This window comes from Phycodurus eques, chromosome 20 (assembly GCF_024500275.1).
Source record: "Phycodurus eques isolate BA_2022a chromosome 20, UOR_Pequ_1.1, whole genome shotgun sequence".
NCBI lineage: Eukaryota > Metazoa > Chordata > Actinopteri > Syngnathiformes > Syngnathidae > Phycodurus > Phycodurus eques.
This window is the reverse complement of record NC_084544.1, coordinates 876,674-893,224: the sequence shown is the minus strand read 5'-3', so window position 1 is coordinate 893,224 and position 16,551 is coordinate 876,674. Positions and strand designations below refer to the sequence as shown.

General features: G+C 43.7%; 1 protein-coding gene across 5 annotated transcripts in view; it reads right to left on the bottom strand.

Annotated features, from left to right (window-relative positions):
• macf1a (microtubule actin crosslinking factor 1a) overlaps positions 1–16,551 on the bottom strand; it is a 143,951-nt gene that overhangs the window by 96,284 nt on the left and 31,116 nt on the right. For 3 of the 5 annotated variants that reach the window (XM_061665101.1, XM_061665103.1, XM_061665105.1), the window contains one exon: positions 2,518–2,579. In XM_061665101.1, coding sequence (XP_061521085.1) covers positions 2,518–2,579 — 62 coding nt within the window. Of the gene's footprint in view, positions 1–2,517; positions 2,580–5,472; positions 6,622–8,873; positions 9,182–16,551 lie in introns of those variants that run through there. The other 2 variants (XM_061665102.1, XM_061665104.1) reach the window with 2 other exon arrangements.

Sequence of the window (16,551 nt, the reverse complement as noted above, 5' to 3'; positions counted from 1 at the left end):
GTTTTAATGTGGATTTTAAAAATGGACAGCGAAGGAGCCCGTCTGATGTGCACCAGGTGGTAAAGTGGACGGAGGCCAGAATAGGAGTTACATGCTCCCGCTTACGTGTGCCAGTTAAGAGGCGAGTGGTAGCATTCGGAACTAACTGGAGACGTTTGAGAGAAGACTGGCTGGCTCCAAAAGGCCCAGAAGCTCAAGACATGACACTGGGGAAAAACAATAGAGATGAAATGTGTGTTTTGCACTCATTTGTGCTCACAAAATACTCATTTGAGGTTACAAAATACTCAAATGCGGCCAGAAATAAATATATTGTGGGCAGGAAATAAGTATTTCATGTGCACACTATAACTGCATACGTGTCAAACTCAAGGCCCGGGGGCCAGATGCAGCCTGCCACATTATTTGATGTGGCCCGCGAAAGCGAATCATGTTCGTCAACATCCGGGATTTTTGCAAAGATCTGAACCCAAATTGCAAATTGTCATAATAATAAACTGTAATGTGGAGATATTGCATTTTTCAGTTTTTCTGTTGGACGTAGACGCATGTTTTCACGCTGAGGCCGATACCATGACATCATCAACAAGCGTTATTGCGATTGGTTAGTCGAGTCCAAAACTATATTGTCGGCCAAATTTATACCATCTACCACATATACAGCAAGTATTACGGTATGTCTCCTTGCAGGTCTTTTTGTGGATAATAAGGTGAAAGGCGCTTTAAGGACTGACAGCAGCTTACCGGAACCTTCCTCAACATCAATGTTTTCATGAGAGCTGGCTCTCGTTTAGGACGTGTCGCTGACATTTAAACGGACACGAAGAGCTCTTTATGGCTTTCGGCAAATGTTACTTAATTGTCTGTTGTCACTTTTATTAGCTCTGATGAGTCACTCTGCTTTCAAGCAATTCTAGGAGTTTGAAACCCAACTTCCACTTCTACTGGATTTGCATGCACACACTTGTGCAGCGGAAACATTCACCTTACGGTGTGTGTATATTTGCAACATTGAGCAAACGGGAGACGATGATGTCACTCAGCCGGAAGGTGGAGGCTGGCCAGCTTTCTGTGCTTCAGTGTCGACGTTTGGAGGCTTTGGATGAGTTTCTGTAGGTTATTTTCTTGGATTGTTTAATAATTTATTATTCTTGTGTTGCAGATGGCTGTGCTTTTATTTTTGTCATTGCCACAGCCACCACTAGGGGGCATAAGTGCACACTATCTGGGGGTTACTGAGGTATATGTGATTAGCCAACATTATCGTCTTCATTGTTTTATTTAGATTTAACACCTTTTAATCTACTGTTTTACTTTACAATATATTTTAATTAACAGTAAATGAATTGAGTTCAATCCTTGGATTGAGTTGGATCCTATCAATTCATGTATTATAATTTAGAGAATTTAAATTATTTTATGGTTTTACTTTCATTTATTGCTTTTCTGATTTTTCGAGATTTTAATTGCTTAATTCTTGAAAGTGCATCAGAATTGAATACATTTTAGTTTCATTTTAATTTACTGCTTTTATTATTTTTGAATTAGATTTTGTTTATTCTAATATATATTAGAATAATAAATTATAGCTTTATTCTAATTTATTACTTTTAATGGTTTCTTTTTTTAATTAGATATATACTGTATATGTATATTTTAGTCACTTTTTTGTTGTTGCTATTTTTCCTTCTATCCCAACTGTCGTTTGTTTATTTTTTCCTTCTCTTTTAGTCCATAGAGTGTGACCATATATATATTTTTTTTAATTGCAAATGCATAGCAACATCCCAGCACTCACTTAAAAAAGCTCAGTCATGCTAACCGCCGTTTGGTGGTCTGTGACCTACATTGGCACGCTAGCTCGCCGATATTGACTTGCAGGACGTGCGCCAGCGGCCGCTGTCAGCACACTTGCCTCACAGTTTACAGTTACGGGGTCAGACGGACGCTTCGTTCATCAGTCTTGTGACACGGACACCCTGCGTGCCGTTCCGCTCCACCGCCAGCTCGTGTGCGTGTGCGCAAGGTTACACATTGCACTTGACAGCTGTGGCACAAGCAGCAGAGCACGTGTTAATGCGCTACGTGCTACCAGCTGTCGGTAACACTGAATCTCGTTGAATTCGACTGCGTGCCGAATAAAGCGGCCGGTGAGCGGGCTAGTCCACGTACGGCAAACGGCCATATTGACGGCGGTTCGGGACCGAGACCTGCCGCCAATAGCTAAAAACCAAAAGTGACATCCCTCCTGAAAATGTCGGGCAACCTCAGGATTATTTTGTCAATTTGTCAACTTTAAAAATTCAAAAAAGAAAAGAAAAGAAAAAAAAAAAAAGTATAATATTTGTCAAATGACAACAATCAGCTGAAAATGATGTGATCGGCCCCGATTTTTACATCGGACGGAGCTTTGGTGCCATTTTGCGGCATTTTAGCAGGTTTGATAAAGAGCCCAGAATAAAGCGCGATTACGTGAGTGGTGAACGGCGATCGCGCATGCGGGCGGGATGAGTGTACCTTGATGAGGTGCTTGTTGACCCACTTTGTGAAGGTCTTCTTCTGCACTCTGTCGCGCTCGTCTGGAGGGAATCGAGAGAGGAGGAGAGTTAATGACATCATCCAAAACATTTTCTTTCATTCTGCCGTTGGTTGGATTTGCCCTCAGTCGCCACACACATACACAAACATCTTTTCTGGTAAATTTGCGGGATTCGGGAAGAGCTTGCATTGTGGATAATGGACAGTAATTGTTTTTGCTCACACGCTTGAGTAGCACATTGTAGCGCTCACTCTGCCAAGTCACACGTAAGACTCAAGACAGCGTGAAGTCAGATGTCCGTCAGTGACCACGCATTGATCAGCCCACTTTTAAGATTGTGACCTCAGCCGAGGAAGTTTTCTGGCTTAACTGCTTTGTGTAACAATAAAATAAAATGTTGGTGTAGGTCTGGTATTATTAATTTATATATTTTTTTTGTAATAATTGTCCTGTAATTAGCTACATGCAGATTTGGGCAGCAACGATAAATTGAATATATAATAATTCGATGACAAAAAAGGTCAAAGCAAAATTGATAGAATAATCGATTCAAATACTGTTGAATAGCTACAGCACTAGTTGCAATGCTTCCAAACTTAGCAATGAGCCAACACAAAAAACAAAAATCAAACAGCACAAGCAGCTATTTTATATTTCTTTAATCACCTTTTCTTCACTTAAATATTTGCTATTGATTTTCATTTTACTTTCATTATTTGTTATTCTACTATTTTATTGTTTTTAGAATTTTATTTAACATTTTACTTATTTTCACTTTATTTTACTCATGTATTATTTTAAGATAATGTATTTGTATTTTTAAAGAGCTACTGAACATTTGTACATGTTCCAAAAACAAAAAACAAATATTAACCATTATTATTATTATACTTTCATACATGTCTTTTACTTATTCATTTTTATTTATTATCTTATGTCATGGTAAATTGCATTTATTATTATTAATTTGAATGTATTATTGTATAGGGTCTATGTACAAATGGTCTATCGACCATTTGTACATTTTCCCAAAACAATAATACTACATTACTACTACTACTTTATCAGCATCATTTATTCTTTACATTTGTTATTTTATGTGTGTTTTTTTATTTTATGTAACTTTTGTTATTCAACATTTGCAAATAAAGTTTATAATGGGGGTTGAATAATAAAAATGTAATAATAATTTATTTTTAACATTTCAAATTGCATTTTGTGTTTACTTGTGTTGTCTTTGACTAATTAAATTTGTTTGATGATGGGAAACTTAAGTGTGACAAACACGTAAGAAAATAAGGGGTCAAACACTTTCATATCACTGTACGTAGCAATATTTATTTACATATTGTATTCCCTCTCTTTTGTGATGATCTTTTTGCTTTATATAAAAACTACTGGCCTGAGGATACATATGTGCATAATGCTTGAAGCTTTCTAGACATAGACTAATGTATAAAGGAGGTGTGTCTGTGTGTAAATGTACAATTTAATGCTAATCCAAATTAGGATTGTAGTGTCTTTGTTGAGTTTGGTAACGTCTCACACACCAAATTTGCCATGACCTGTGGTGTTCCCCAGGGGTCAATACCGGAACCCCATTTGTTCTATCTGTGCATGCCTCCATTACGCCAGCTAATACACAGATGAGCGTGTGGATGCAAAACTATTTTGCACTGATCCAATTTAGGATTGTAGAGCCTTGGCGGAGGTCTGTCTTGTGTTTTGTCGCACGAGTCAATCTTGTTCCAAGACACCCATTGCGGTCCACAGGGGTGAGGCATTTGTTCTGAGAATAGAAGTAGATGCTGGGCCACCAATGTGTTATCTTTCTACCCCCCACGCCCCCCCCCCACACACACACACACACAATGCTGGAAACAATCTTCCTTTCCTATATCTCCATGTGACATCATTCCATCTGGGAGAAACTCATGTACTTTCCTTTCTTCTTTCCTCATGTTTGTACAACACATTTAAATCTACTGTTTTGTTTTTTTGTTTTAAACATTTGGTGTTTTGGCCTGTTGTCCGCTTAGGTCACTGAAATCTGACTTTTTGGAAAAAGTGATGACTCTAAAACTCAGGAAAAACCGGAATGAGTTATTTTTTTTATGGACAGCGGCGCCTTGACTTACAAGTGGTGGCTCCTAATAAAAAAATACTTCATGTATGTTTGGCTTGAAGAGCACAGCAGCGCGGAAACAACAAGACTCCGTGGGCCGTGGTGTTTAACTGTTGCTACGGAGACAAAGTGCCAAGCCATATGGAGATGGACGTTATCACTTCCTCCTTATGCACGTGCACACACAGACATCAACACACACACATGCACACTTACAAGAGGCTCTAAAAACCTTCAACTGCTCCTACAGTAATTAGAGAGGATTTCTGACCTGGAGGACGTTGGATGGAGGATTAAGCAGGGTTAGACATCTCAATTGTATCAAAGTCAATGTATGCATGCACGTAGAGTTTACATAGAAGCAAGCAGGCCGAGCGAGCGTATTTCAACAGGCGCTTGCGACATAGTTTCAAGTACACTGCAACACGCCTTGCTTCCCAAACCTGCTGCCCGGGTGGCTCAGCTGAGCGCAAATATGCTTTTGGGACATTTTAGACGTCACACACACAAATGGTATATGGTCATAAAGTAAGTGTGTGTGTGTATACACCATCACAGTGTCGAGGCAACAGGCACACATTGGCACTCATTCATAAGACAAGGGGGGGAGTATTGTTCACACACCACTAACGCACACACACACTCGCTCTCTCTCTCTCAAACACACACTATTACTTTGATACACACACACAGTTACTCACACTCATACACACCCTCTAATGCTAATTAGCCCACACATGGACACTCACTTTCTCTCCCACTCACTCATAACTCATAACACACACCCCCACATCAGACGCACACCAACCTGCACAGCACATGCGCGAGTAGAGGTGCGAGTTGAGTCGAAACTCGTTCCTGTAGTCGGGCCACATAGTCCACAAACGAGCGTCCGCGGCTCGTCCCGATCCGCCCCCTTTCGTCCGGCGACCCCCCTCAGCCGTCCCCTCCCGCCGGCCCGTCGGCGCTGCGTGCGTAGCGCTCTCCGCACGTGTTGTGTCAGGGCGCCTCCTCTCATCTCCTCTGGCCACACCCCTCAGCTCAATGACTTCACCTCCCCCGCCCGCCTTCCCTCGCTCCCTCTGCAGAGATCAGCTGGTCGAGCCTCTGCGGGGCACTTCCTCATCCTGAAACCCCCTTCTGCCACGTTCACAAAGTTCTATTTTTACAGCTGCTGTTACCTTTGAAACCTCTCTCTGTTCTCTCTTTTCCTCATCAAGCAGCTCTCAGCCTTCACGGCCAGCCCGCAGTTGAACCAGGCCAATAATTGTCCCTAATTTCAGAAGCCGGCGACCGTCGTCCTTCACCCCCAGAAGCTCCGCCTCGCTCGCCTCCCGACGCCTTTCCCGGCCAGAGGAATTCTGCTGTGTCACGTCTGAAGCGAAACAGAGCCTAGCAGGAGAGAGGCGGCAGCAGCGAGTCAGCGCGGCCGAGAATGCCGGGTCAAAACAGGAAGTGACGTCGGCAAGAGGCTCGAGAATAGTGCTTCGCAAACGTTTGACCCAAACTACCACCTCGAAAAATACTTCAAGCACCACCATCATGACCAACATTAAAACGCAGTAGCGTAGTAAGTGTATATCAAAAACGATCTATAGGATATAAGGCCTGCGGATGCAGAGCCAAAACAGGAAGTGACATCATCCGTTGACAACTGCCACATGCACACAAGTCACACAGCCTCCCTTTTCCTCCCAGCTACTCCCATCTTTCCCTCTTTGTTTTCCGTAGCTGCTACCTGTCTGGCCTCACTGACGGAAAACAGAAGCCCGCCGAAGCCACTCAGATTAGCGCCCCTCTCGCTCTGATCTCCCTCGCTTGCCCATCCTCTGCCGATCTCCCTGGCTTCGTGCCTTCTTTTCCTTTTTCAGTTTCGGCGCTCCTGCATCAGTCAGTCTTCTCATCCTGCGTGAAGCTGAACAACAAGCCACCCACATGCTGTCCGCACTACTAAGCGGCCTCCAATTCATTAGCTTGTCATCAGATGAGCATGCAACAAACTCTGCCCCCATGTGGCCCTACAGGAGAAACATGCTGGGAGTGCATTGTACACACTGTCGATCGATCGATTGATCGCTAGATAGATATCACTCGTATTTCTACTGACGGTTCTAGAAAACAAAACAAGATTATATTTTAAAGACTCATTTAGTCACAGGCCACTTCATAGGGAACCAAAGTCTGCCTTAAGAAGTATAAGCAAGTTAAATCTGTTGTCTGCTGTGATGTCGCTGTCCCTCAGGGCTGCGTCTCAAGGCTCCTTGTAGTTTTCTATTCAGATCAAATTACATATTACGTAAAAGTGACTTTTTAATGTCGTGTATTCTAATAGTTGTGTCTCTGGAGTGCAATGTGAAAATCAATTTCCATCCATTTTCTCCACCGCTTCTCCTCACTAGGGTCGCGGGCTGCCAGAGCCTATCCCAGCTATCTTCGGGCGGGAGGCGGGGTACACCCTGAACCGGTCGCCAGCCAATCCGAAGGCATATATAAACTCACAATCATACCTACGGGCAATTTAGAGCCCCCGATTAACCTAAAATGCATGTTTTTGGGATGTGGGAGGAAACCGGAGTGCCCGGAGAAAACCCACCCAGGCACGGGGGAGAACATGCAAACTCCACACAGGCGGGGCCGGGATTTGAACCCCGGTCCCCAGAACTGTGAGGCAGCTGTGCTAACCAGTCTCCCACCGTGCCGGCCAATGTGAAAATAACCAAGTAAATCTTCTATTTGCCTATTCCACTGGCCATTTGTGATGATTCCTTTTGAGTGACAATCAGAGTCCAGTTAAATTAGCCTGTGATGACTTGGCGCAAGCCCCATTTATTTGCAGTCTGGATGCAGTAGAGTGAACCACAACATCAAGTGAGAAGTGCTGCACTGAGTTTTGTTGGGTACACATTTTAGCATTAGCGTCTGCTAAGCGGCACATAGTTTATTGCTTAGTGGTACTGTTGATGCAGTTGGGGGTGTGATTAGTTATGTTCTCGATTTTGGGAGTATTTTGACAAAAGGATCCCACAGAAATGCAATTTAAACACCTGGGAACTGTTTTAAATTGTGGGTAAAACATCTCTCCTTAACATTTCTCTCATAAACTACTTCCTCCCTTTATCACTTCTGGACCGTAACGACCACAACATTAGGTACCTCTGCACCATAAAAGGCAACCTCACAGCCCTGAGAGCTCAGTATGTGTTTCGCCTCCCTCGCCAAGGTGCTGAGCTACCATTTGAGCCAATCACATTGCAAGCAGATCAAACCAGTCGCGTGTCTCAAGCAAAAGCAACAAATGCCAAATGGGCTTAAGGCGCTAAGCCTGCAATGTGACCTGAGCTGGAGGTTCCGGCTGAGTGCTGGATATGCGGGACAATATAAACAAACACAATGAAAGGATAAATGAGGAATTTGGTATTAAACAAGCAAGAAGAAGCCACAAATAAGAAGAATTTGCTGTTAAGAGAAAACTACTAGGGCCAAGCACAGATGGTGCAGGTGTACCAAATGTTGTGGTCAGTGTCACAGGTGTGCTAGAGCCTACCCAGTTGAGTTTGGGCGAGAAATTGAATGGGCCCTAGGCTACAGCCCTGGGGTACAATGACAAGAAAGCATACAACAAATGAGTTATCAAAACTAATTGCTGTTAGACTTTTTTTTTTAAATTATTATTATTTAAAAGTACCTCTCCTTAGCCTGTGCAGATATACTTATTGATGCAGCCAAAAAATGTATAAGTGAAAAATACACGAGTGGCTCACAGGAGGTCCACTTGCATCAAGAGCTCACGGTGCAAGCAGCCAACAGTTGAACAAAGCGTCTGATAAAGTGTGGCCTCACTTTTGGATCCAAATATGGAGATGGAGCACGAGCAAATACTCATACGTGGAGTGTTTTAATGTAACAGGAGAAACAATGTGTCTGCCTTAAAAATAGAACAGTGACATGGTCGCAGGGTAGCAAGCCTCGGGTGCTGATGCTACATGCTAAAACCTGACAAGGCAACAGGTGTCTATTCCTGAAAGGCCAAAAAGCTAATAGGACATGCGACGCAAAAGCTAATTAAGAGGTAATGGGATGCTATAACATGCTAAAAGCGTGACAGTTGGTGAAATCAGAAAGTGGGTGGAGACTCAACAGGAAGTGCATTGCGCCGATGTCTGATATGACAAGATCTATTTCCTTCCTTCCTGTCCGGGCAGTTATTACCTCCTTCAAGCACAAGCGGCGCGAGGAGACGCTGACGATGACGGCGGCGGTAGAACCAAAATCCGGCCGCCGTGAGGAAGTGCACCGTCACCACCAGGATGGGCGCCATGACGTCCGGGTCACACAGGAAGTCCATGCTCCTCCTCAAAAAGACGCCCGGTTAGGATCCAAAAGAAGACGAAAGCATCTCTCGGGACCACGAACGCAAAAGGGGCCAGCTTAACAAGTGCACAGTCCTTCTCTCCATGGGGTTGCTCTTGCTCTCACTCTCTCTCTCTCTCTCTCTCTCTCTCTCTCTCTCGCCCGCCACAGCAAATTCCAGTTCTGCCAATCAAGCTGCCGGACGGCGTTTGGATGAACGAAACTCAAAAGCAGGAAGCCACAAACTGCACTTCCTGTGCACCTGCCAGCACTATAACTCACTTTTACATTTCCCTCACAGAATGAATAAACTTATTGATATAAGTATCTTATCGTGCGAGAAAAAAATGAGTGTATGCCACGCACACACACACACACACACAAACTAACGTGACACCATTTGAATTGGTTGGTTTCAATTCAAAGGTTGAGTCCCCTGCTATCCCTGCCCTGAATTAAATGTCTTTTGCTGGCCTCATTTTCCCCTTTTCTTTTATTATAATAACCATTGTAATCTTTTTAAACCTACCCACATATACAGTAACGGGGGGGGGTTAAGGAGTAGTGCCTGAAGTGCGTGCGTTTTGGTTTTGGTCGGCGTTGCCACGAGCAGACTGACGCATCCCGGCTGTGATATTTAGCTTGAGTCTATCTTTGTGCGTCTGCTGACTATGACGCCGATCACGGCCGTCAAAACAAAGCGAGTCAACCGGCGTCAGGGAGCGACCGATCGTCTCCTCTTACTCGCACCTCGGAAAGAAGTGTTTGAACGTTTGGGGGAGCAACAAACAATATATCAGTCGATTGATATACATCAAAAAGCATCTTTGTAACTCTGTCAAGTGTCATCAGATTTTATTCAAATTTGCTACTTTATATGTAAATGAAAATCAAAAGTTTGATCAGGACCTGGTGGAAATTCCCTTCTATGGAATGCCACCAAATCTGGCTACCATTTGGTAAAATGGCTTTATTTTCATTGAACTTCTTTTCTCAGTAATCTGACCACAACTTGATGCACCTTGACACCGCCAACAGGCCAATGGCGGAACAGCAAGCAGCCAACACAAGGACTGCCAAAGTTGACGCTGAAGACACAGACGAGGCGCTGCAGGAGTGTTAGTTTGATTTTTCAAGACGATTATTTTTTATTACAAATGAATATTTATTTATTTTTCTAGTTAGTTAGTATTTTACAACTGCTATTACACCTGAATTTACCCACTGAGGATCAATAAAAGATATCGCATTGAAAAGAACCACAAAAATCAACACAAAAAAATATATTTCTCAATTGTTGTAAAAGTTATTGCAATCGAGGATTAGCCCCCACTATACCTATGATAGCGCCCCCTGGAGGAGAGACGGTTTCAAATGGCTAATGTGCTTTAAAAAAAAAAAAAAAAAAAAAATTATAACAACAGCAATAAAAACATGGCATGCATGAGAAACGTGTGTATGAAAATGGAGCTGAGGTGATGATGTAAATAATTACAGGCGACAACAAGCCTTGGTGGATGTCGTGCTCACCAGTGCTTTTGTTTTTAGGAATTACAGCGACAACACACCATCATCAGCAAGCAATTCTTATCGTTAAAGGACCGCATTCATAAATTACTGCATAAAACCAGAAGAAGAGCAACAGAAGCACTTATTGAAAAAGAAAAGAAAAATAAAAATTGCGAGAAGTGAGACAAGAAATGTGGCAAAAGGTTGCACCGCTGCTCGCCACAGTGGGGCAGAAGAGACTACAGGTACAAAGTCACATGGTACTAACAGACAACTTTTGAGTTTGAGACTTTTTCCAGCAGTGGTGGTCCACAACTGCACTGAAAACAAAAATAGCAAACATTTGTACATGAATAGCCGTCAAAAGTTAGCATCATTACCTTTTTTGTGTGGAACCTCTTGAGATTGCACACCTAATGCACGCAATCACCACTATGTCACGGTGGATTTAAGTGAATATTTTTGGCTTTGTGGACTCAAAACAGGAGCAAAAGTAACACGAACCCAGAAAAAGAGCACAATTGTAAGCTTTGTATTGTGTGGTGAAGTGAATGGCTCCTTTCATTCATTGGGGACGAAAACATGTCACCGCTTCTCACCCGCTCGCACAATGCCGCCTATTGTGACACATTCTCCGCGCGTGGAAACTACACAACGACATTCAAGTGCCTCATATCCCTTCGGCGCACCTTTCACCGCCACTCCGAATCGGCCCCGTCAGCGTCCGTCGCAGGGACCGCGTAGCGAGGTCGCGCTGACACGATAACGGAGATGCTGCAAAAAACAAAAACTCACAATGACAGCTGTGCGAAAGGACGAGGAAGATGATGATGATGGCAGGAAATATGACGAGCAGGATGAGGAAAAGGGCTGAGGTATCCTCTAACCTTCAATGTAATCCACTCAAATAAAACTGCTGCAAAAAATGCAATACACTGTCACCAAGTGTGTGCACCGTCACTTTAAACGTCACCTGCACATATACTGCACTCATACACACTTCTACCGTCAACATCAATTATTCGATTGTCACTGTGATAGCCCAGTTGCCGTTCCACCGTGCTACTAGAAAGCTATGCCTACACTCAAGTATTGTACTTTATATACACATACAGAAATCACATTAAATAGAACGTAAAGAATTCAATAGTTTGTGCATCATGATTTCATGCTTTGTTCATTCATCATTGTGCACCTTCTGATGTTCACGCAATGCCCATAAGGGGGCAGTATAATACAGCCATACATAATACACAAAGTGTTTCACAACTAAGTGAGTCAGTAAGCTACAGTAGAATGTCGTTTTCGCAGAAGATAAAGAATACACGCCTGTGAGTATTGTTATATTATCTGTCTACATGTTTCTCCACCATTTGTGTTCAAATATCCGTTGCTTAAAGGGGTATAACTACTGGAACATCCATCGATGCTAGTTTCGTTAACCCGTCGATGGTGTTTTGCTTTGACTGTTAGCATTAACGCGAGCAGCAAATTCTCCAGTGAATGAAAGATTATAAAATAATACAATAACACAAACTAAATCATGTTATATGAAAGGTTGATATGTAAAAAATTCCTTTTAGCAAAGTACATCAACCTTTTGACTGAATTTCCCAGTGGGGATAAATAAAGTATCCATCCATCCTTCTTGTTTTTAGGAAATCAGTTTGATGTAGCGTTTCGGCTCAAAACTAAATGGCACGACAAACCCCAATTGAGTCAGTTGTGGTGTAGTGGTTCACATAGCGGCACCGCACTCACTCATCTCTGAATGGGCTAAACGATACATAAAACAGAAAATCTCATCTTAATACGTAAAAACATCATGTGCCCAAAATTGGAGAACATTTTGGAAAACTTTGCAGCCTGCCTCAGCCTCAGCTCCCATGCAGTACCACGTTTAGCACATAGGGGGCAACCTGATCCCGATAGAAAACACACAGCTGTCCTCCTCTGTTAATATTTGATGAAGTGTTGATATATAGTGACAGATGACCGACCACCCGGGCGATGAGTTTGGCATCGGCGGGTCAAACGGGCATGAGCAATCGAGCTCGGAGCGACGGCTCGGCTAATCGCACGGATGCACGATACGAAGAGGGACTTGGAAAGATAGTTTTGGCAAAGAAGCAATTTGTGGGTGAGTGAAGTGACAGTCAGGTTATGTTATGTTTTGACAGGCTGAGCTTAGCAGGAAGTTAGCAAGCAGACAGACAAGTCACCCCGAGAGGCCATTAAGAGATTACAAGGAGCATGACCCCCGCACAAAGTGACAAGTGTGGATTAGCAAGCCTCAACACACAAACATTCAACACACACACACACACACACACACACACACACACACGCACCCATTAAATAGGGGACAGCCCAGAATGCCTCCAGACAAGTCCTACTAACTTTGTAGCTAAAGCTAAATGCTAACACCGGGCCTCGACGAGTGGTTCTCAAGTCTTGTCACCCTTGGACCCGCATTTTCCATTTGGTGCCAAGTCGCAGCCCACCTTCGTAGAAGTTAAGAACAATAAAGAACTTTTGGGGTTTAAAAATAGCCTCTAAGTGCACATGTACAGTATATTCTATTATAGATGCTGCTTTAGGCATATTGCTTGACATATCCGCCAACCAAAGGTTGAGCTGCATTCTATCTGTTTACAGAGTGAACTAGTGGTTAGAGAGCAAAAGGAAATAACATTTCTTGTCGCTTTCCTACGATGTTCTGCGTGGGACCTGGGTACGCCTCTGTACAGTACCGGGAAAAAAAAGAAAATAAATCGCAACAGGAATACATGTCATTTATTTACTAGCGGTCTGCGACCCACCTAAAATGGTAAAGAATATACCTCCAGAATATTTTCTGGAGGTGAAGTGAGGGAAATCGATTCAAATCCAAAATCAGATTTTATTGGGGGAAAAAAAATCGAAACATTTATTTTAAAGCCATAATGCACGTGTGCATGCTTTGGGCCTGAAGTGAACTCAAAAGGCCGATGCAGGAGCGCCGTAAACGTTTACGGGAGGCCGGGGCTCTTGTTGCCAGTCAACAAACTCGATTTACCAGAGTTCTTTGTCTCAGCCTGCGCAGCACAACACAATCAAGACACAAGCAGTTTATTCTGACGCTTGTTTTTGTCTCCTTCCCCCCCCGGGGTCGCCTTCACTTTCCGACGTAATCAAGTGAAGTGGCGGCTCAATGTCGAGTGACGACACGTGATTGTGTTTGATTTGCGTGTGCGCCGAAAACACAAACAGGAAGTCATCCTGACCTTTACCACGCAAGATGCTCTAACCTGCCGGAAGTTAGCATCGGCATTAGCATTAGCAATAGCGCTCGGAGCCTGTGAGATTGTCGACACGTTGACGTGGCTCTCGTGTTATCGGTCAAACATCAAAGCCGGCAGAGAGGAGAAGAGAAGGGGGCGCCGGGTGGGGGTCAAAGTAGGACCGCACGGAGAATCCCTGAATGGGAGCCCGACGGTGGGAAAGCAGGGAGGAGACCGCGGAAAACGCAGATTTATAACCTCGAGAGAAAAGAGAAGCTTCACTCAAACTTTTTTCAGGAGGAGAAAGTTGGTTGATTGATCCGTATTTGTTTGGGAAGGAACTTATCTTGTGGATTGGATGTTTGCTTATGGTGCATCTGTGTCAAGATTTCACATCTATCAGCCAAGTTAAATGAGCTGCGGCAGGGAGTTAACAGGGAAAAGAGTCAACTTTGGTTTTGGATGTTTGATTTTTGTCTCTAGTTTGTTGGGAACGTGTTAAAAAAGTTAGAAAAGACAGTGAAGTCTGGCAAGTCTTTATAGGGTTTCATTTCTGGCAGATGTGTAACTAAAACACAGTGGTTTCAAATGACTGCCTAAATAATGGGCTACGGTATGTTCCAGACTGGGATAACAGGAGAAAACAAATTGAATTTGGTACTGGACCCATCAGAAAAGATTTCTCGTAAATATCTCCATATCGATTATACGTGTAAAACACAGAACAGTGTCAAATGACTGCCTAAACGGCCTGTGGTATATTTGAAACAGCTTTAACATGAGAAAAAGACAACCATTTTGAGCAGCTTTCTAGTAAATACCCAGTAATTTACAGTACATATATTTTTTAAAACAAAGTGTTAAATATCTTTTTCCAAGTCCATATCCAGAAGTTAACATTAACAGGAAAAAAGCCAAGTTTGGTGCTGGACCATTTGGAACAGGTTTCTTATAAATATGTCAATACTATGTAAATATGTCAAACACAGGATGGTGTCGAACGACTGCCTTAACGGGCCGCCGTCTATTCGAAAGGCGACAGCGAAGATCGCCCATCAGTAGCACGTAAAGAGCAGAGAACGCATTTGTGCCAGCGTCACAACGAGAAATGTTCACGGGGGGCCGTGAGAGCGACGAAGAAAAAACATCGGGCAGAGAAGGTCAGCGATGGGAAAAGGCGAAGTGAAGGGGATGAAGGGGGGCAAAGAATGTGAAGGGTGCACACAAATACACGAGAATCAAATGACACCACGGCAACCGGGCCCTCCATTTTAATCCCAGCTATTGGGGTTTCCATGGGCACGCCTCCGTTAGGATCCCGTCCTCGGGTCTTTCAGTGCACCGCTTGACCCCGCCCCCCGACACAGCAGTTAGTTAAGGCGTCGTCGGGGGCGGCCGTGACGTCACGAGCGCTCGCTGATGAATGTTTATAGCGGTGTGGCCACGCCCGAACGCTCGCGCTAGTAAAAGTGTCGAGTTAAAACCATCAGGAAGCCACGCTGACCCAACGGCTTGGTTTTATGCGTCAGGTTCAACCGTGTTTGTTTATGTCTGCAGGACGTTGCACGTGGAGCTTGCGTGTGCGCGCGCATGTGTGTAGCTCCATTGTAGTTAACCGCTTAAACGAGCTGCTGCAAAATTGAAAGAGAAAGCATGTACAGTTCAAGTTGGGTCACTTTCAATTTTTTTTTTTTTTTTTTTTTTTTTAAATGTGTTAGTATTAGCTCGGTTAGGAATGTGTCGGTATGTAAAAACAGTGGCATCCAACTGACTCCACACAACAAAGTCATAATGTGGCCAAGCAGGAACTTCGCCGCCGTGTCGGGAATGCCTGACGGGCGCACATGATCAATGGAGGATGTGATTACATTAGAAGTCTGACTGTAATCCCGTTTTAACGAGCGCCCACACACGACATAACATGCGGCGGGTAACGTGTGAACAGATTGTTCTCACGTTGGTGGCGTTAGACAGAGCGGGCCGCGGGGTCGGGCTGCGGGAGGCGCCGTAGGCTCTATAATTGGTGCTGTGACAGAACGAGCGCGGGTCACGCCCACAAGTGTCGCGCCGCTGATAAGCGAAAAAGCAAAACAAAACTCGCTTATCACGATGCACACATCTGTTACGCGGCTCCTGGCAACATGCTTGCGAGTTGCAACGAGTTGGTAAGCAACAAGATCTGTTGACCTTCATTTGAAAGACTTCAAGCCCAACTTTGAAACCCTAATTTGAAAATCAAGCTTTAAATCCTTACTTTCAAACCCCAACACTGGCTTGAAACCCTACTTTGAAATCAAAATTTCAAACCCTAACCTATGCTTGAAACCCTAATTGGATACTCAAACCCAGTCTTGGAGTCCTCCTTTGAAACCCTAAACCTGGTTTGAAATCCTGACTGGATAGCCCAACAGCGTCTTGATGCTCTTCTTTGAAACTCTAACCTGACTTTGAAACCTAAACCATGTCTTGAAACCTAAAATCTGACCAGAATCACTCATTTGAAGCCTTAACCTTTCGTCCTTTCGTTGGAAACCCTAACCGGAAACACTTTGTCTTGCAACCATACTTTAAAAGCCTAGTTCTAGTTTAAAACCCTAACCTTTGTGGTGAACTTTTCTTGAAACCCAAATGTGAAACCTTGATCTAGGCATGAAAACCTACTTTGAATCCCTACCCCTAATTTGAAACTCTAGCCCTGTCTTGAAACCATCGTCTGCCACTTGCCACTTACGTACTTCTAGTGGAAACGCACGAAACGGCAGAGA